Source organism: Phascolarctos cinereus, unplaced genomic scaffold, assembly GCF_003287225.1.
Source record: "Phascolarctos cinereus isolate Bilbo 61053 unplaced genomic scaffold, phaCin_HiC Scaffold_726;HRSCAF=1367, whole genome shotgun sequence".
In the NCBI taxonomy this organism is placed as follows: Eukaryota; Metazoa; Chordata; class Mammalia; order Diprotodontia; family Phascolarctidae; genus Phascolarctos; species Phascolarctos cinereus.
The window spans coordinates 368741480-368764012 of record NW_027556098.1 but is presented as its reverse complement, the minus strand read 5'-3'; the positions used below and the strand labels follow the sequence as shown (position 1 = coordinate 368764012).

Below are 22533 nucleotides of genomic sequence, written 5' to 3'. Positions count from 1 at the left end.
GAAAGGAGACATCAGTGAGTACAGTGGTGTGCGTAAGTGAGGTCTGGTCTTGGCCTGGTCTCTTCTTCCCCTCAGCCCTCAGGTGGTCGGCAGAGAGAGAATAAGTGACCACCTAAGTAAATAAAGGCTCATAGTGGTGCTGAATCGATACTTGTTGAATGGATAGATGAATAAATTTAAAGCCAGAGAGCCTGGATTTGACCTTGGGCAAGTCATTTCCCCTCTGGGTAAAATGGAGATTAAAATAGTGACGGAGTTGTGATAGAGAAGTAGAAACATTAAGGAGCTATAGAAATGTGAGCTGTGCTTTCTGTAATGTGGTTGCAGGAATAATTGAAAGGTCCCCAAGTACCAACATAGCCCCCTCCTCTGAGGAACCTTCCCGACTAACCCCTGAAAATGATTCTCTCCTTCCTCATTTTTTTTCTAGGGTCATTTCCTGATACCTCCTACAACCCACCTTGTATCATCCTTATCTATTTGCCTATCTGACCACCTCTCCCTCTACCCCAATACATAGGACTAAATTACTTTTAAATTTGTATTCCTAGGGCCTTACACACTGTAGACACTAAAAATGTGTATTTCATCCATGTCTCTCTATCTCACTCTCTCATTTTCTCTGACTGTTTCTCTGTCTTTCTTTATCTGTCTCTGTGTCTGTCTTTCTGTCTGTCTCTTTATATTTCTGTCTCTGTCTCTGTCACACACACACCCCTTCTTTTTGCTTTTTTTAGACTTTTAAAAAATATTTTACTCAAACACCAAAAATCAAATACACAATAAAGAAAAGAAAAAGAAACATATTACAAATTTAAATATTGAAACTTAAATACAAAGAAAAGAAAAACACATCACACATAGCAGACAGAACATGAGAGGATTCAAAATATACAGCAATAAATTCCCATTTCAAGAAAGCCTATATGACAAATACTACATGTTGTGTTGAGAGCTGTCCAACTTTGCTTTCTTCCAAGTTTTCTTTTGTTCTCTACTGTGCACTTTTTACTTTGTTCTTTTTCACACACTTTCCTTTTAACTGAAGTTAAACTGAAATCCCATGTTCTACAGGAAGCCTTTCCCAACCCCTCTTAATTCTAGTGCTTTCCTTCTCTTAATTAGTTCCTATTTATCTTGCCGGTATATAGATTGTTTGCTTATATAACCCATATTTATTTGCTGGTTTGTCTCCTGCATTAGACTGTGAGCTCCCTGAGGGCGAGGACTATCTTTTGCCTCCTTCTGGTACAATGCTTGGCACAAAGTAGGTGTTTAATAAACATTGATCAACACATGCACACATATACACCATCTAGTTGAAAGTGAAAATTCCATTAGCTAATCAATCAGTTCTTGCATTATGTCTCCAGAAGTTTCCAAATAAAATAAAAAGCAGTTGCCTGGGAGGGTAGCACATTAATCTCTTACTTCCCAGTGGTCCTGCATGGTGCATTCCTGGGGCATGCCAGAGATGTGGTTATCCTGCAAAGGTTTCCACCTTACCCTACTCCCCTGAGACAAAGAGTTCTCCCCCTACTCCTATTAAAATAAGGAACAAAAACAAGAAATCAGTCTACACCCACCTATGTAGCTGTAGCACGGATGCCATGTTTTCATCACTTGATCTGGAGAGTCAGAACGGCTTATGGGATAAAGTGCTGTACTCACTGAGTTTCAGTTTCCTCATCTGTAGAATGAGGGCATGGACCTCAGTGATCTCTTAGGTCCCTTCCAGCTCTAAATTTATGAATGATTTCATGGTTTCTCCCATGGCTCCATGGGACAAATCAGATCCTAGGAAGCAAAGTAGTCTCAGGAAAACCAAAGAAAAACAGTTCCAACCCCCAGTGTGACCTTGGGCCAAGCAGCCCCGCAGGACTAGGGAGAGGGAGCAGAAAACTCCCTGGAGATCACAGTCTGGAGGCTAGCTCAGAGCCCCAAACTTGTTATCTCTAGATTTAGCTCAGTTCCTCAAGGATGATTTACAGAGATGTGGCAGAGAGCCCTAATATGCGGGGATCCCTGGAGGAAGCACCCACGTCATTGAGATCACCTATCCATTGGAGGATGTCATACCTGTATCAGGTAAGCGCTCTCAGCTCCTGAAGAGGGAGACTCAGAACTGGGAGGAGTCTCAGAAGTCATCACGACCTATCCCCTCATTTTACAGACGAGGAAACTAGGACTCAGGAGGGGGAAAGACTTGTCTAAGGTAGCACAGAGAGTTAGAGGCAGAGGCAGAATGAGGGGCAGGATTCCTGACCCCCAGACCAATGATCTTTATCAGAAAATCTTTGCCCAGTGGAAGCCCCCATGTGGGATGAAGGTGGGCCTCTGATCTGCCCAGGAAAAGTAGCAACAGCAGTGAAGAAACAAGAGGCAGAAATAGAAAGATGGGTCTGTTTTGACTCTTGCTACAAGTATTAATTCAGCCAAGGAGCCCCAATTGCCCCTCTCCCAACTTTTTTTTTCCATAAGGATCAAATAAGCACCAAGGTGTAGTGAATAAAATATAGTCTGGGAGTCACAAGGCCTGAGTTCAAATTTCCTCTCAACTATAAATCTCCTCTCTCCACTCCGTGATTTTCAAATAAATCACTAAACTTCTCTGGCACTCAGTTTTCTTATTTGTCAAACGAAGGTGGGTGGACTAGATAATCTCTAAGGCTCTTTCCAGCTCTGAAATTATGTCCTAAATTCTCTTCAGTTCTGACATTCTGTGTTCTAAGGTCTCTTTGGTCCTGACATTCTGTGTACTAACAGGCCTTCCCAGTCCTGACTTTCGGTGTTCTAAGGGCCCTCTCACCTCTTACAGTCTATGTTCTAATGTCCCACCCAGTTCTGACATTTTGTGTTTAAGTCCCCTCCCAGTTCTGACATCTTGTGTTCTAATGTCCCACCCAGTTCTGACATTCTGTGTTCTAAGTCCCCTCCCAGCTCTGACGTTCTGTGTTCTAAAGACTCTATCAGCTCGGAAAAAACACAAGGGGAAAAAAAAGAGGAAGAATCCCAAAAGGAGAAAATAGAAGGGAGAAATGACCATTTTGTATGAGTGGCCTGCGCCCATAGCCACCGCACTCAATCTGTCTTCAGTTCCCTGCAGTCTGGCTTCCAATCCCAACCACTCACAGAAGCAGCTTTTTCCCTCCAAGGTCACCAATGACCTCATCCTCCTTGAGGTCTCTGAAGCATTAGAAACTACAGTTAGCCTCCTCCTACTGGATAAGCTCTTCCCTACTGGAGGCAACCTGGCACAGTGGGAAGTCTCTGGACTAGAGTCTCTGGTTTTGGAGTCAAAGGACCTAGGTTCTAAACGTAAGTACTGCCACAGAACCCAGTGTGCCCAGGGAAGGGACAAGCAGATATAACACACTCTTTCCCCCTAGCTATCTTCCCATCAGTCCATGAACCAGGGAAGAGCCTCAGAGCTGTGCCCACATCAGGGACCTCTCCTTAAATGTGTTATCTAACAGAGCTCCTCCGTCTTTCTGCAATAACGGGGCACCTCAGCTGGTGCTGAGTTCAGCTGACAGAGTTTCACCCCCTCTGGCTCTTCTCTCCCCAGCCACGGTGTTGGCGGCTTCTCTAAGAAGGGAACTGAACCGATTCACTCCCCTTCCCCTTCTGCAATGAACCTGCATCCCCAAAATCTGTGACCTCTCCTCCTTCTCTTTATGTCTCACTAAGGATTCCCTCTTTGGTGCCTCGAGGTCCCCTACCCTGCTAAGGAAACCATTGAGACTCGTTATCACTATCATTTTTATAAATCACAGATGTAGAGCTGGAAGGGACTTATATGACTTCTGGTCCAACACTCGCAATTTACAGATGAGCAAATTGAGGCCTTGGAAAGCTAAGTGACTTGTCTAAGGTCACAGAGGTACTAAGTGTCAGGGGTCAAATTTGAACTCAGGTCCTCTGACTCCAGAGCCAATGCTCATTCAGTTTGTCTCGTGCCGCCTGCTTATCATCATTATGATTGTACATTTGCAGAGGATTTCATCCCTTAGGAATTTTCATACACAGCCTTGCCTCTGATCTTCATAATTCCCAAAGGGAGGCCAGACTGGTAAGCTCATCCCCACTTTACAGATAAAAGCAAACTGAGGCCCAGAGACTCTATGATCACAGATAGAAGGACTTGAGATGTCATTTAGTGTAATCCTCCCCTCAGTTTTTACAAATGAGGAAACTGAGGCCCATGGGAGAAAGTAATAATAATAACACTAAAATAATATGAATAATAACTACTATTTATATAGCACCTACTATGTGCCGGGCACTGTGCTAAGAGCCTTATAAATATTATCTCATTTAATCCTCACAACAACCCCGGGAGACAAGTGCTATTATTGTCCCCATTTGCTGGTTGAAGAAATTGAAGTAGGCAGAGGCTAAGTGATTTGCCCAGAGTCACACAGCTAGTAACTGTCTGAGGCAGGATTTGAACTGTCTTCCTGACACCAGTCTGAGCCTTCTATCCACTAGCTGCTTGGATGAAACTAATGGCCCCCTTCTCTCTCTTGTTCCCTTTCCTCCACTCCCATTTTCACACCCCTGCCCAGAGCTTTTGGGTTGTCTGTCCTGGGGGCTCTTTAACTGAGCTGCCTCCACAGAGGCCAAAATCCAAAAACTAATCCCAAAGGAGGGATAGTGCCACATGCGGGATTTCTCTTCTCAGTGGAGGAGATTCTCCTGCTGTCTTATTCTGCCTATGTGCCAGGGGCACCCAGATGCAAGGGAGAGACGGGTTCTCTTCCTGAATTCAGGAGATAAACCTCTTGCCATGGACAGGAAGTAGTGAGTCCTTTGGCATCAAATAGGGAAACCACAAAGAAAAGAACAGAGATGGAAAGAGACCTTCCCGACATAGCACAGCAAGTGCATGATAGCCCAGGGTCACCCAACAAACCCCTTCCCCCATCTCTTATCAACCAACAAGTATTTATTAAGCACTTACCACAGGCACTGCCCTAAGGACTGAGGATATGAAGAAAGAGCAAAAAAAAAAAAGCCCCTGCCCTCACAGAGCTTGCATTCTAAAATTTTGGAAGGACTCTTTGTACATGAATTGTGACATATGGTCTAGGTGGAAGGCGGCCTTAGAGGAGAAGGCATTGATAATGCTATCAGTCAGTCAGTCAGTCAATAAACATTTAACAAGAGTCTACTGTGTGTCAGACGCTGTGCTAAGCACTAGAAATATTAAGAAAGGCAAAAAACCCTGGAGTCTCCTTAAGAGCGTGGACTCTCTCTAATGGGAGAGACAACATGCTAACAATGATTTACGAACAAAATATAGACAGGATAAATCGGTGATAATCACCAGAGGGAAGGCACTAGATTTAAGAGGGATTGGCAAAGGCTTTCTGGAATTTGAACTGGTCGATTCTCAGCATCTCCCAAACTACACTTGGGCTCCAAAGGCCAGACTAGACTCTCTCCCTCAGCCCCTTCCCAGGCACGTTTCCTCCTATTCTCCTCACTCAGTCTTCTGTTCTCCCAAATCCACTTTCCCTTCTTTCCAGATGCCCTCCCCTCCTGCTCCCTATCTCCCGCCACCGGAAGCCAGTAATAACTGTCTGTGGAGCTGAAATCCACACTAATACTATTGCCTTATTACTGGATAATCTTTCCAATTTCCCAGGTCCAGTCTCCTCTTGTTCCAAAATCCGGCCTGTCCCTCCAAGAAGTCTGCATTCCTTCCTTCCCACCAGCCAGGCCACAGCCTCCAGCTGCCTGAGACATTTAGGCCCCTCCTAGTCCAAAGAGTTTCCCCCTGACTAAAATCTCCTCTCTTTTTGGAGCTTTCCCCTCTCCAGCCCCCTTTCCCCAGCCCCAGACACCTAGTGCCAGATCCACAGCCAGATAGACAGGGCCCTGGTTCCCCAGGTCATGGTCACGCACCAGCCTATTCATACTTTCTCACACTGCACATTTTCGTTGCGGGGGGGACCCTCACAGGAGAGGGCTCGCACACCAGTTCTATGCTCTGGAAGGCCAATCGTTTGCCATGTAGTCAAGACACCAAGAGGAAATTGGAGTAAGTTAAATCAGGGGAGATTCAGGCAATCTCTCCAGGATAACGGAATCTGAAACCCCAGAAGAGACAGGAGAGGATACGGCCCCAGTGAGCTGACAGTCTCATTGTCTTCTGCCTTGGTCAGGGGCCAACTGGAGTACTGGGGTCAGTTATGGGCACACTTTAGGAAGGACATTGGAGAGTTTCCAAAGGAAGACAAGTCAATCAAGAAATACATATTAAGTAGTAAGCTACAAGGAAAAAATAAGGAAGATCCCTCCATAGGAGCGTCTGTTGAAAAGTCTAGGGATGTTTAGCCCGGAGAAAGGGGAACTAGGAGTGGGATGGAAGGGGAGGGGGGGCAGGGTAGACGCAGTAGTTGTCTTCAAGGATTTGAAGAATTGTCAGAAGGGGAGTTAGCCTTCTTGTGCTTGGCCCCCTGAGGGTAAAACTAGGAACACTGGATGGAAGACCAATTGTCATTCTGTGTAGAGAAGATTGGAGCCGTCCACAGGTAGGATGAGCGACCCCTAGAAGGCAATGGGCTCCCTCTTCCTGTATATTTTCAAACAAAGGCTGGAAGATTATTTCTTGAGGATATACAGAAGAGACTCTTACTCAAGCATGTATTGGACCGGACCACCTCAGGGGCCCTTCCAACTCAGACACGCTTTCATACTGGGATACAGAAAGGGCTTCTGACATTCATGTCCATAAGATGTGGAATGATAATAACAACAACAATGATAATGATAACAAATACTATTTCATGACAACCCTGGGAGCCAAATGTAATTATTATCTTCAGTTTACAGATGCAGAAATAGGCAGAGAACAGTGACTTCACTTGCCCCTCACCCTACAACTAATAAGTATCTGAGGCCATATTCGAACTTGGGTCTTCTTGACTCTGCTCTACCCACTGTGCCACCCAGTATGGCGGTTGTCCCTCCCAGCAGTCTCTTCTTTTAATCACTAATCTAGCAACTTGACTCTTTCAGGCACCTCATCCAGAGAGACAGGTGACCACCCTAGACACAATCCCCTGAGGCATGAATAAATAAATAAATAAATGAATAAATAAATAAATAAATAAATGAATAAGTGAATAGATAAATAAATAAATGAATGAATGAATGAATGAATAAATAAATGAATGAATGAATGAATGAATGAATGAATGAATGAATGGATCCATGAGTAAATGAAGCATTTATTAAGTGCTTACTATGTGCTACACGCTGGGGAGAAAAACAAAAAAGTGAGACAGCCGCTGCTCTCCAGGGCTCACATTCTGATGGGGGTTTGAAGGTTTGAGCTGCAAGTAAGATGGAGAAGTCCTACAGTCCTTAGGGCGCATAGGCAAAGCAGATGGTAATGCCTTCTCTTTTGCATTCTTTCCACTAATAAAATTCTGTCAGTTTATGATGCTAGATGAATTGATTTGATTTGATATTATCTTTCGACATTAGCCAGAGACATTGCCTTGGACCGAATAGGCTGGACCACTCCTCTAAGCTCACTCCCTAAACTCCCAAAGGCCATAGCCCACAAATCTTTTCGCCACATGGCTGTCACCCAGGAGTGGCCCCAGACCCAGGCCAAGAGGAGGGATTTATTATACAAAGGGTGATGCACTTTTACAGGAAGTCCTAGGTGCGTCACCTCTCACACTGTCTTTACATATTGCCCAGAATACATTCCTGGTTCCAGGCTAGTGCCCCCCAGGCTTAAAATAAAGCCCTGGCTTCCTGTGTATATGTATCACAGTGTGAGGTGGTAGAATTGGGAGGGGGAGGGAGAAGGGATATAACTCCCAGCAATAACCCCATAATTAGAAGCATGGCACAGGGAAAGGAATATTAGATTTGGAGTCTGGGCAGTTTTGCCATTTACTAATTATGTGACTTTGAACCTTTCATTTAATCTCTCTGTACCTCGGTTTCTTCATCTGTAAAATGAAAGTGTTGGAAAAAAATAATTAAGTCCGTGTGATTATAATGACCAAATTTAACCATGTGGAACAGATAAGAAAATACAACTCTTTTCTGTCTTTGAATAAGTGGAGAACTATGGGTGTGGAACACTATTCATGCTATCAGAAGAAGTAAACGGGTTGGTTAATTTTGTTTGGTTTTGTTATTGTTGTTTTTGCTGTTTTACTCTTTGTTGGAATCTGGCCTTTCTTCAGAATAACCATGGAGAGGAAGATGATTTCCCAAGATTCTACAAGCCACTGATGTTATCAAACAAGGGGGCTTATGGGATTGTTAACAAGGAATTTGGGGAGAAAGAGGAGACAGGAACAGAGGTCAAGAGGGTTCAAGTGGCAGCTGTCCTCCATAACGACACCATGTGGATTTTGCAATGTCAAGCATTCATCGCCTCCAAGAAGATTCTAAAAGCTGTCAGTAGGGTCCTGCTGCTACTAAAAACTGAGCACTTACTGAGCAATGATTTAGATGAGATGGACTCCATTTTCCCTCCTTGACTCAAGGGTTGGGAAAGACACTGCTCCTTTAACTGAACTATTCCCCCGATATCACTTCAACTTCAGATCCGTGAGTGAGAAAGGGACTGAGCTGAGGAAGCCCCTGCAGCTGCTACACTTAGAAGCTTTTGCATTGGCTGCTGTTATTTCCAATAAACTCTTGGCCAGTCCTTTCATGCCACCCTTCTCTTTCCTTGCATTTTTTAGCCTTTCGTTGGCTATTGTTTATGCAACTGCTATATAAAGAAATGAACGGTCCATAACCCTTGTGTCAGGTTCACTGTCAGATGCAGTGTGGAGGGAAGTTTAGATCAGAGCAGAAGATGCCCCAAAGATGGATAGGATGGGAAAAGATGGTTTCTTCTCCAGGAGATCACAAATTCTTTCAGTTACTCTGCTATGTAATCCTTAGCCAGTTGAAACTAATATGCAGAGAGGGAGCACCTTGCCTCTTCTCTCATTGAGATTTTTTCTTCTGTGTGCTGAAATCTACCCCATTTTTACCTATCTTCTTTTTTCCTCACCTGTCTTCTCAGATGAGGCAGCCCCACTGCTCATCAAAGCTAACTTTAGCCTCACTCTAATGCTCTCCATCCCATCCCATCCCATCCCCTCTCGTAACCAGGACTGTTTTCTATTAACCATTCCCTCTCTCTCTCTCCTCTTTAATATATCCCTCTCTATTGTTCTTTTCCATCTTCCTAGAAATATTTTTAGGATTCATATATTAGGGCTGTTATTTAAAAAAAAACTCTTTCCCTTGGTTTTCCTACTCCTCCAAGCTCTGGTCCTGTCTTTCTGACAGAATCTCAAAGTTAAAAAGAATTCAGAGGTCATCTAGTCCAATCTGTACATGCAATAGGAATGTAATATCAATGTTTAATTGGCACATAAATTGGCATTGTAGAACATAGTATCTTTAGAATATCAATTGGCAGACATTTGTTATCAATCCACTTATTTAGTGCCTACTTGTGGCAGATGCGGAGCTAGGCCCTAGGGAAATGTATCCTTTGTTGAAGACGTGTGGTGATAGGGAAGCCAACATCTCCCAAGATAGCCCACTCTACTATACCCATCCCTAATTGTTAGGAAATTCCCACTTACCTAGAACCTCAATCTGACCCATTGTTTAGGTGCAAGTGGCATCAGTTCTAAATCAGTCAAACCCCTCCCCACTTAACTGTTTTTCTAATACCCAGGTAAGTCCCTTCTATGTCTTCCATGATAAACATTCCTCTCCTTGCAGGGCAGGGTCTCCAGTCTCCTCAACACCTTAATAATGTTGCCCTACTATGCTTGTGATCCTCTCCTTCACCACCAAACTTCTAAACCAAACTTTTGGAATCCATGAACTTGGTTTTTTAATATTTTGACAATCGTATTTCAATATAACTGGATTCTTTTGTAATCCTATAGATTTTATTTTATTAATTTAAAAGCATTACTCTGAGAATAATAACTTCACCAGACTGTCAAATAAGTCTACAACACACAAAAGGTTAAGAACCCAGTTTTAAAGAGACTTTTTGCTAAATGCCTCCAATGTCTCACCTCCCACCCCACTCCCTAACCCTCTGAAATCTGACTTTCCTCCTTGCCATTCCAACGAAAATCATCTCCCCAAGGTCACTAATGATGTCCTAGGTACCAAATCCAAAGGTCTGTTCATTCTCTTTGATTTCTCTGCAGTTTTGGATGGTGTTGTCTACACGAGTCCTGAATAGTCTTCCATCCCTTGGCTTCTGGGACAATGTTGAATATTCTCCTACATCTCTGATCGTTCTCAATCCTCTATACTGATTCCCTCTCCTGACTCCTAAATGTTGATATTTCCCAAGACTCTACCTTATATCCTCTTCTTTACTCTCTCTCTCTCTCTCTACTTGCCTTCTTCTTTATCTCATCTACTCTTACGGTTTCAATTAATACCTCTATGCAGATAATAATAATCACTGGGATTTCTATAGGGCTTTTAAGATGACAAAGAATTTAACCTACATACTTTCATTTGGATCTCACCAATGACTCTAAGGGTAGGTACTACAGCTACATGAATCATAGCAAGTAACTGAAGTAGGATTTGAATGCAGTTATTTCTGACACCAAGCCCAGCACCACACTGATTCTATTAAGCTGTGTCTGTATGTATGTGTGTAAAAACAGAGAGAGATGAAGAGAGGAGAAAAGAGGAGAGGAGAGGAGAGGAGAGGAGAGGAGAGGAGAGGAGAGGAGAGGAGAGGAGAGGAGAGGAGAGGAGAGGAGAGGAGAGGAGAGGAGAGGAGGAGAGGAGAGGAGAGGAGAGGAGAGAGAGAGAGAGAGGAGAGGAGAGGAGAGGAGAGGAGAGGAGAGAATGCTGCAAGCTCCATGCCCACATCTCTGACTGCCTGCTGAACATGTCCACCTGGATGTCTTGTCAATATCACAGACTCTCCATGTTCAAAGTTGAACTCATCTTTCCCCCTAAAATTGCTGTACTTCCTAACACCTCTCTTTCTGTTGATGGTTCCAACATCCTCCAAGCCACCCAAGCTCAAATCCTTGGATATATCTTTGTCTCTCCTTCTTTATACATAGGACCTGGCACAGAGTAAATGCTTAATAAATGATTGCTCATTGATTGGTCGATTTTCACCCACCACACTCTCCACAGCCAACTAGTGGCCAGGTCTTTTCAGTTTCACCCCCTTTGCATCTCCTGTGCCCACTCCTACTTCTCCATTAACACACCATCATAGCCTTAGCTCAGGCTTCTGGAACTGCTCACCCAGACAAATTCAAGAGCCTCCTTACAGTCTCCTTACCCTCTATAACTCATACTCCTCACAGCCACCAAAGAAATCTTTCTAATGCACAAATCAAATCTTATCACTCTCTTGCTCAAAAATCTTCAGTGGTTCCCCATTGTCTACCAAATAAACTAGAAATTCTTTGGACTGACATTCAAGTCCCTCCACAGACTTGGCTCCTACCTGACTTCTCAGTTATAATTCACAGGACTTCCTTCACACACTGTATGTTCTAATCAAACCGAGCTGTTAGATAGTCCTGATTTCATCTTGCCCTCTCCCATCTTCAAATACTTGTACAAGCCAGCCTAAGAACTAGAATGAGATCTCATTCCCACCCTCATCTTTCCATTTCAGGTTCTTCAAGGCCCCAATTCAGTTGCTCCATAAAGCCTCCCATAGTCTCTTTAAAAAATGATCCCTCCCTACTTGAATGGAAACTAGAAAGATGTTGCATAGCATATTGGGTTTGAAGTCAGAAAGACCTGGGTTCAAATCCTGCCTCAGACATTTATTCCATTATATGATACCAGAGAAATCATTTAACTTTCACCAGCCTCAGTGACTTCATCTGTATAATGGGGTTAATAATAGCTAGCATCTATCTCACAGGATTGTTATGAGACTCAAGGGAGGTAATATACATAGAAGAGTCTATGTGGGATAGTGGATAGAGTTTTGGACATGGAGTCAAGATGACCTGAGTTCAAATTTAACCTCAAATGCTTTACTAGCTATGTGATCCTTGGAATGTTATTTAACCACTCTGTACCTCAGTTTTTTCATCTGTAAAATGGAGATAATCATAGCACCTAACTCCCAGGGTTGTTATGAGGATCAAATGAGATACTTATAAAGTTCTATGTAAATATGAGCTATTGTTACAACAGAGTGCTATGGAAGCCTTAAAGGGCTATATAGATTTTAGCTGCTATTATTCACCATCTTCCTCTTCCTCAATGACTTCTTGAGGATGAGGACTATGATTTTTCCTCTTTATATCCCTAGCATTTAGCATAGTACCTTGCAGTGACTGAGTCCCAGGGAACTTCCTGAGAGAAAGGGAAAAGGAAACATACATTTATTAAGTATCTATTATGTGCCAGGTATCTGTGCTAAACATTTTACAAATATTAACTCAGTTGAGAAGTTAAGTGACTTGCCTAGGGTCATACAGCTCGTGAGGATCAGAGGTGAAATCTGAACTCAATCTTCATTACCCCAAGCCCAGCTTTGTAGCTGCATTCCAATGCTTCCTCCTCTTGCACATAGCAGGCAGGCCTCCATAAACATTCCTTGAATTTGCCTTTGTCCTTGTTCTTCCCCATCGCTCACCCCAACCTATCTCCAATAATCAGAACACATCAAATGTATCTACCCATCCCTGGAAATATTTGAAGACAACCATCATGCTGTACCCCCCCTCCCACCCAAGTCTCATCTTTTCCAGGCTATAACCCTCCCCATCTGTGTGGAACCTCGGAGCCTGGGGTATGAGCTCTCCATTAATGACTCAGTGTCCACAGTGCTTTCGCACAAGAGACACTCACTGGGCACACACATAACACTTTCATCTTTCACCTCTGGGCTTTTGCATTGCTCTCTCCCATGGCCAGAATATTTCTCCTACCCAAACCCACCTCTTAGAATTCCTAGCTCCACCCAAAGCTGAGCTGCAGACCCATTTCTCACACAAGGTCTTTCCGGATCCCTCCAGTGGTTAGGAACCTTCCTCCTCTCCTTATCCTGAAAAATTGCTTTGTATAAATATTTTGTACATACATCACCTCAGCCCCTCCTGCCTGGACTATTCGTAATAGACTTCTGACTGGTCTTCCTCCTTAAATCTTTCCCAACTCTTATCCATCCTTCATCTAGCTGTTAAGGTGATTTTTCTTATTTTTAATTAAATGTTAATTTTCTCTCCCTTTCACCTGCCCCTTCCACTAGAAAAGAAAACCAAAACCCTTGCAACAAATATTCATAGCCAAGCAAAAACTAATTCCTATATCAGCCATGTCGAAAAATATATATCTTATTCTGCATCTTGAGTCCATTGGCTCTCTGTCAGGAAGCATTCTTTTTCATCGGTCTTTTGGAATTGTGGTTGGTTATTACATCACTCAGAGTTCTGAAGTCTTTCCAAATTGTTTGCCTTTACAATGCTATTATCATATAAATTGTTCTGGTTCTGGTCACTCTGCTTCATCCCATGTAAGTCATCCCAGGTTTGTCTGAAACTCTCTCTTTGATCATTTCTTATGACACAGTAGTATTCCATTTCATTCACTAGTTTGTTCAACCATTCCCCAGTTGATAGGCATCTTTTCTTTTACCCTTTATGATATATAATTTATCTTTGTGTATTTAGACGTGTATGAAATATCTATAACTGTTAGTGAAAGGTATTTCCTGTAATACAGAAAAGCAATATTATTGTAACTTGGCACCATGGTTAATAAATGCATACAACTTGTTTGTCTATGCATGCTGAAAGGATGCATCTGTCCATAGTGCTAAATTTTCATGAATGAATTTTTGCTATGTTGTAAATTCTTAATCAACCTGTCTTATTAGGTTGTATTAGATTTTCACGTTCAACAGTGACACCAATCTTTTACTTGCTGTGTGATCGAGAAGATTCCCATAAGACCTGTTGCTTTTTAAATCTAATACAGTGAGGATAGGGATGAATTATATCTCAAGTTTGGGGGAAAAAAAGTTGTTTCCACTTCTTTGCCACAAGGTGACTTTCCTAAATTGTAGGTCTGACAAACAACTTAGAAAGATGTAAGAATTTGATCAATGTGGTGACCATCCATGATTTCAGAGGACATATTACGCATCTCCTGACAGAGAAGGGAACACTCAATGTGAAGAATGAGAAATACATTTCCAGACATGGTCAATGTGGGAGTTTATTTTGCTTAACTATGCATATTTGTTACAAGGGTTTTAGATTTCTTTCTTTTTCAGATTTGCACCAAACATTGACTTCTCCACAGACACATCAGAAGCTACAGGAAGAGCTAATATGGTTTGCTGAGCCTGTAGACTTTCATTTTCAGTTTTTAGAACTGGGGGACAGGGGAAAATGGGGGAAGAGAGAATTTAAACCCTTAATTGTTTAAACAATTTTGTTAATGTAGCTCTGACCATGTATGTCATTCCTCTTCTCAATGAACTCCAATGGAATCCTATTACATCCAGGATCAAACGTAAATTTCTCTTTCGACATTGAAAGCCTTTCACAAGCTGGCCCCTTCCCACTTCTCCAGTCTTCTTACCCTTGGCTCCTTTCCACATGAAGCCAAATCCAATGACTATGGCCCTCCTGCTGTTCCTCAAACACAACACTCCATCCTCCCCACACCATGTCTTTGCACTAGCTGTCCCCTCTGCTTGGAATATTCTCCTTCCTCACTTCTATCTTCTAGTTTCCCTGGCTTCCTGCAAGACTCAGCTCAAGTGTTTAATAAGTGTTGATTGATTGATTAATCATTTGAAATCCCACCTTCTGCAGACAGCCTTTCCTGGATCTCCCAGCTGCTAATGCTTCCCTGCTCAGATTCCCTTCCATCTACTCTGTATGTAGCTTGTATACACCTATATATGTACTTGTTGCCACCCCGAATAGAGTGTGAGTTCTTTGAGAGCAGGAATTATTTTTGCTTAGCACAGCGCCTGACACATAGCAAAAGCTTAGCAAATGTCTCTTAAGATTTTGGACATGACCAGTGGGAATTTGTTTACTGTCTCTTTGTTAGAAAGGTTTTTGTTGTTCCCCACCCCAAGAGAAGGGAGAAAAATAGATTTTTTGTTCTTGAAAAAATTTAATTTAAAAAATTTTAATTTAAAAAAAATTGATGGTACAGATTCACTCAGAAGTGCAAGAACCTGACCCTGAGTCCCTGCCACATGGCACATAGGCCAGTTTCAAACAGTAGGGGATACAGGAAGGACCCAGAGCTTATGAAAACTTCCAGGGCATCTGGGCTAGAGTAGAGGCAGCATGAGGGTACTGAGCACCCTAGAGAAAGAGGGTCACAGAGAAGGAGGCAGGAAGACACCCAAAATACACTCTGTCTCTGGTCTTCCTTGATGGGCCACCCCACTGGGAGGAAGGAATGAAGGCAGAGAAGCTTCACCCTCTCCCCACCCTTCCTTTCGTTGCTCACCTGATCATTATCATTGCAAAAAAGTTGAGCAAGAGATAAAAAGGAAGCACCCAAAGTGGCAAGATACCAGGCCAGTCCTTTCTCCTGAGCACACACAGTGTGCCCGAGGGGGCTGCTGATTTCCGCCATGCTCGGCTAAATAAGGGCACCGACTGCCAGCAGATGCTCAGCCGCTGTCCCTGACAAACAGTCAAGAAGCTATTTTTATCCCACAAACATCAACTTTCAAATGTCACTCAGGAAGCTGCCCAGAGGCTGTCGGGCTTCAGTTTCTACCTTCCCCACAGCTCATTCTTTTAGTTCCCATAGGCTGTTAGTTCTACTCATTCAGACATTCAAGAAACCCTGGGCACTGGCTGTATTCAAATCTTTAGTGGGCACAAAGAGACATACAGGCAGATCACACCTGGGCCCTGTTCTCCCAGAGCTCACAGTCTAGTGCATGGGATCACATAATTATAAGGCAAGGTGGGATGCCTGCCATTTTGGGTGAACAGACCAAGGAAGAGATGGATTCTAGTTAGGACCATAGGAAGTATTGGACATTTAGAGGATATTTCCTAGATGGGCAACTCTGGGGGTCTGGGGCAAGCAGAAACATTTGAAATTCATGCTCCATCCTCACATGAATGCTGAGTTTCTGCTCCTGAGACTTTGGAGACAGGAACAAAGTCTCTGCCGTGGGACTTTGCAAAGGGTCCATTAGAGAGTGTCGGCTTCAGGATCATCCAGGGTCAAGGTCAAGATACATAAAGTGAATCCACTTTTAAGTGGGGTAGAAGAAGCACTGGGCTGGGGGCCAAAGTGGGGTTTCAAGTCTCTGTCTTCTGATTCCAATCCACTGATTTCCCCTTCAGGCATGGGTGGGACTGGGTGACCTCTGAGGCCCTTTCCCGATTGACATTTTTGCCTCGATAAGTGACTCACATTTATTTGGGACTTGGCGGCACTTTCTTGACCATGGGACTGCTGTCATTTCATCCTTATCACACAGGAGGGAAGCTAGGCCTCAGAAAGGCCAAGTACTTTACCCAAAATCACACAGCTAACAAGGGGATGGTCAGGACTCAAATGAAAGCTTCTGATGGCCAGTCAAGAGTTTTTTCCAGGATGCTACATAGCTTCTCTTGTGTCTTACTTAAACCAAAGCAATGGATTTCTAGGGCATTCTTGGCAGCACCTCGGGAGGCCAGTGGAGGAGATGTTTTTAGTCCCTGCTCTGCCAGCATCCTTCATATCTTGTCTCAGATGATGTCATCATCATCCAATTAGAAATGGGAGTTAACCTGATTTGGAAACATACACACACACACACACACACACACACACACACACACACACACACCCCACCACCACCACCAGGCTCAGTTCTGCAGAAATCTCCCTAGTTCCATTGCCCTTTTACAGCAGAGCCTCACCCAGTCCCAAGGCAATGGCAATGACTCCTCTCCCTCATTGCTCTCCTCTGAGGTAGATCAATGAATAAACTCTTCCTGGGAGCCCCTCCTCAATCATTGGTGTGGGCAAGATGAGTAATCTGAGCAGATCTTGACAGCCTTACAGAGGCTTATTGCCTCTAAGTATGCTGTGAACACATTCCAGGGACCAAAGACTTCTTTGCATAAGATTTGGGCTTAAAATATTGACATTTTAACCCACCTGGCCCCACACAGGTCACCTTCCATACAGAGTCCTCTAGGGTCATAAATCTCGAGCTGGGAGGGACCTAAGAGGCCATCTAATCCAACCCCCTCATTTTATAGTTAAGGAAACTGAGTTCCAGGCAGTTTAATTGATTTGCCCCAAGTCACAAAGCCACTAAGTGTCAGAGGTAAGACTTGAAGCTAGACTTTCTGACTCCAAAGCTAGTGGTCTTTCCACTGCGTGTACCACACTGCCTCCAACAACCATGTAGTTGGTCTGACTCAGGCAGCTTCCAGTTACACCTCCTGGCCAGGTGTGGAGAACCTACCATGTCAGAGGCCACAGTTGGCAAAGAACAGGCTCCAAGTTGCATTATGATTGGGTGCCAGCAGGCAAACCTGGCTATAGTTAGCAATTCATCTGAAGAACAATCCAGGGGTTTTAGAGGACAACAAGTTCGCTATGAGTCAACTGTATGATGTGGAAACCAAAAAAGCCAATGCCATCTTGGGCTGCATTCAGGAACAAGGGGGAGCAATATTCCACTCCATCCGCACCCCATCACTTGCCATTGGCAGACCATATTGTGTTTGGATCTGGGTACCACATTTCAGGAAGGATGATGATAAGCTAAAGAGCAGCCAGGGAAAACCAACTAGGATGGCAAAAGGCCTCAAGCTGGTACCCTATTGGGATTGGTTAAAGGAACGTACAGTGTTTAGAATGGAAAAGAGAGGATATAGTGGAGGACATGGTAACTGCATTCAAGAATATGAAGGGTTATTGTGAAAAGAGGGGAGAGCCTTGTTATGCGTGGAAAAACCAGGAATAATGGAAGGAAGTTACAGAAAAGCAGATTTAGGATCAATCAAAAGAACTTGGCAGTTGGAGCTACCCAAAAATAAAGGGAGTCTCTCCAGAAGTAGTCACTTCCCCTCATTAACAGTCTTCAAGCAAAGGTGGATAGAAACTCATTGGGAATTTTGTAGAAGGGATGCTAGATCAAGCACAGAGTTGGGCTGAATGGCCGCTGAGGTCCTTTCCAATTCAGAGGCTCTGTGATTGTGTGCTCCCCAGGCTGAGCCAGCCATAATTACGCAAGTGAACCAGGAAAGCCATACCCTCTCCAGATCACAGGGCTTAGTCTCAGTAGACCCAAGAGACCTTTTCTTGTGGGCAATGGCTACACAATTGACTGGCCTGCTACTCCCAGGAGGGCTGGGTTCACGAGTAACAATGGCTAGGCAGAGTCCTCAGTACGCGACTGAGGGTAGTGACTCCAGCTCTAAGCAAGGCGGAAACATCTGGATGACTGCATTTTTTTCCATCCAGATGCTTGCTGCTGTGTCAGCCCAGCCCAGGGGGGCACATACACATCTGTTACCTTTGGGGACACTCTCAAAATGGTCTAGGTTTGTGAATGCCAGCCTTTGGACTTACGGGATATTTCCAGGGAAGGCTGCCCCATGGGTCAGATGACCACTCACACCCAGAGCCCTGATCTTCGCCTCTCAGTTGGGCTATGGCGACAGCCTCCAACCTAATCTCCTGCTTTCTGCCGTACCTTTCCAATACAACCTATGCAAGACACTAGAGAGATCTTCCCATGCTGATCTGATCATATCAGCTAAACCAGGGGTGGCGAACTTGCGGCCTTGAGGTCGAGTGTGGCCTAGGTCCTTAGGTGTGGCATTTTGACTGAGCCCAAGTTTCCCAGAACAAATCTTTTTATTAAGGGGATTTGTTCTGTGACATTTGGATTCAGTCAAAGGGCCGCACTTGAGGACCTAGAGGGCCACATGTGGCCTTGAGGATGCAGGTTCCCCATACCTGATCTAAACTCTCCAAGTCTCAATTTCCTCATCTGAAAAACAAAGGTAATAATAACACTGCTTCTCAAGAGATCAAGATCAAATGAGATATATGTATATATACATATATATATATATATATATATACATACATAATATATATATATATATATATATATATATATATATATGTTTGTGTGTGTGTATGAAATGTTTTGCAAACCTTAAAGTACCATATAAAGGTAAGCTATTATTATTCTTCAGGATCTGGTCACCCTCAACCTTATCTCATCTATGCCCCACTCTAAACCTCATTCTTCCGTCAGTTTGGGTTCATCACTATCGCTCAAGTATCCCAGGTTCATTCCCGCCTTTTCTCTCTCACTTGCACCATTCCCCCTTTCCAGGATGCCTCCTTCTCTCATCATCATTATCCAGTCTTCACCTTCTAAACTTTTAAGGAACAGCTCACCTCCTACCCTTTCCCTACCACAAAGCTTTTCCTGACCACTCCAACCTGTTAGTGATCTCTCCTATGAACCTGGCTTCTGAACTTCTCTTTTCTTCTTCTTCCTCTGTTTTGTCCCCTGGTTAGACTGTAATCCCTCTGAGGGGAGGATTCATCTCTGTATGACCAGTGGAGCCTTACATTCTATTTTGTTGTTGAGTCCTTTCAATGCTGTCTGATTCTTTGTGATCCCCTTTGGGATTTTCTTGGCAAAGATACCAGAGTAGTTTGCCATGTCCTTCTCCAGCTCATTTTTTTTAACAGATGAGGAACTGAGGCCAACAGGGTGAAGCGATTTGCCCAGAGTGACACAGCTAGGAAGTGTCTGAGGCCAGATTCTGAACTCAGAAGATAAGCCTTCCTGGTTCCAAGCCCGGTGCTCTATCCACTGCACCATCTAGCTGCCTAATCACCCCAATGCCTTTGACCAAACATGATCTTGGGGGCCCCTCCCCATCCTGGTGGCACTCATCAGGACTTGATCTATGTCAGCAGTGTCCTTCCTAATTACCATTAATATATACACGGATTCATAGCCTTATAGATTTAGTGCTGGGAAGGATCTTGGGGATCATTTCATCCAACTATTTCATTTTGCAGATAATGAAACTGAGGCCAGGAGAGGTGAATGACTCACCAGAGGTCACAAAGGCATAAATGACAAAGCCAGGGTTCAAACCAAGATCTGCTGCCTCCAAATTCATCTTTTTTTTTCCCCCTCCAGAGCCAGAAGGAATCTCATTTTGCTCAAGGAGCTCAGGGTTCTTATTTTTTCTCCCAGAAAGCTGCATTTCTACATTGAACAACTCTGTCCAATTTTCCCTCATCCACTCTCTGTGCACAGGTCATTAGAACCCTCTTTCTCCCCTGCTGGCCTCCTCCTAGGAGGCTTAAGCACAAGTGATAAAGCTGTGATGGAAACCAATACCAAGCACTTTCCCTTCGAGTCCAAATGCACCATCTCCTTACAAGTCTCCTTTCTCCCCTGGGGCTGAACTGGAGGAGTGTCCTGTCATCTCTGAAGTGCATTCATGCTCAGCATTAAGGACAGCAAGATCAAAGCCAGGAAGCCAAAAAGAATGGGAAGGCAAGACCAAAGCAAAATACCAAGGAAGCATGGTTGGGAGAAGTGAAACCTAGGAGAGACAATGTCCTTTACAGCTTGGTAATCGAAGGGAGGTCTTTGGAGCAAAAAAAAAAGATGTTCCTTCCAAGACCAGTCCCGCCCATCTGTGGATTGCACATCCATGCTGGAGTGGCCATCCAGATGGGGAAGGGACCTCATAGATCATCTAGTTCAACCTCCCGATTTGCACATAAGGAAACTGAGGCCCAAGGTAAGGAAACTGAGGGAAGCCATCTGCCCAGGGTCACATGAGTAATAAAGGGAAGACCCCAGAACTCAAACCAAAAACCAGGCATCTTTTGGAGCTAGAAGGGACCTCAGACACCCTCATTTTAAAGCAGAGGAAACTAAAGGCCAGGGACAGAACATAGTTTTTAAAGGGCCACACTGTGAACCAATGGCCAGGTCAGACATGCCAGCCCAATTGTCTTACCTCCTTCCACCCCTCCTCTGGCCCAGCACATACCAACTTCTGTGCTAATGCAGTGGGTATGACACAGACACAGACCGTTAGAGGTGGTGGTAGACAAAGGTTAAAATGACAAGTTTCTGAGGACCTAACCAAACTTGTAGAAGAGGAGCCGTTCTCAGGCCCCAGAGAAGAACAGGCGGCTTCCCATCTGGCCCTGGCTCCAGGGAAGTGTGACGGGCATCACTTACCACGTGGTAGATGCCCAGGGCCGTGGTGGCAATCCTGACATTGAAGCAGTTGCAGATGCGCTGGGTAGGGACAACTCTGAGGGCCATGATTGCTAGCTGCCCAACCTGGCAGTGGCCCCTCTGTCTGCCTGCTTGGCTTCTGACAAGGTCTGCTGAAGATGAAAGAGTCAGTCTAGACTCCAGTGCAAAGAAAAGAGAAGTCACCTCTCCACCCCACCCCACCCCACCCCCATTTCACTTCCTTCCTCTTTGGAGACCAAGGCCAGCCTGCTGAGAGAGGGTTTCAAGACAATGGGGTGTATCTCCAATCCAATTCAATTCAACTGTCCATGAAGTTCCCAAGGGCCTTCCTATTATGTGCCAGGCACTGAGCCAGGATGCTGAGACAAAAATGACACGGTTCCTTCCCTCAAGGAGTTTATATTCTATAGGGAGGAAACAAGGCATACACGGATAAGGGAATACACAAAAAACAAAGTCTTTTCAAAGGATACCAACAACTGTAAGGATCAGGAAAGGTTTCATGTGTAAAGTGGCCCTTGAGTTGAGCTTTGAAGAGAGCTAGGGGACCTAGGAGGTAAAGGTGAGGAGGAGTGAATACCAGGCATGAGTCACAACCTATGCAAAGATCTGGAGGTGAGAGATAGGGGGAAAATGTACAAGGAATCAGCAAGAGGGACAGTTTGGCTGGATTGAAAAGTGAGTAAAGGTGAGGAATGTGTGAAAAGCCCAGAAAGGTGTGCTGTGTTGTGAAACACTTTAAAAGCTAGCCAAAGGAGTTGGGCATTTTATTCCTGAGCAGAGAAGAGCTGTCATCAAAACTATGCTTTTAGGGGGGCAGCTAGGTGGTACAGTGGTTAGAGGCCCTGGATCCAGGAGGACCTGAGTTCAAATCCCACCTCAGACACATAACATTTACTAGCTGTGTAAGCCTGGGCAAGTCACTTAACCCCATTGCCTAGCAAAAAACAAACAAAAAACTATGCTTTAGGAATATCAGTCTGGCAGCTGTACAGAGCATGAATTGTCGAAAGAAGAGACTTGGGATAGAGAAAAGGGATGAATGAAAAAGCATTTATTAAGCAATTAGCACAAACCAAGCTTTGTAGTAAATGGTAGCCAGGATAGGGGAGTAGTGAGGATACAAACACCAAGACTATCCTTGCCCTCCAGGGGCTTACATTCCAGTACGGACAGACCACATGTAAAGGGCAGTAGTGACCCGGAAGGGGTATTTTTGTTTTGAAAGTTACAAGTATGGTGAATGGAGTCTAAAGGGTCAGGCCTGTGTTTCCAGTAGC

At 44.1% G+C, this 22533-nt stretch overlaps 1 protein-coding gene across 1 annotated transcript in view; it reads right to left on the bottom strand.

The window, feature by feature from the left end:
• LAPTM5 (lysosomal protein transmembrane 5) overlaps positions 1-21412 on the bottom strand; it is a 44964-nt gene extending 23552 nt beyond the window's left edge. Inside the window, exon 1 of the mRNA XM_020983357.2 lies at positions 21233-21412. Coding sequence (XP_020839016.1) covers positions 21233-21319 — 87 coding nt within the window. The 5' untranslated portion in view covers positions 21320-21412. The remainder of the gene's footprint in view (positions 1-21232) is intronic.
• Between the last annotated feature and the right edge of the window lie 1121 nt (positions 21413-22533).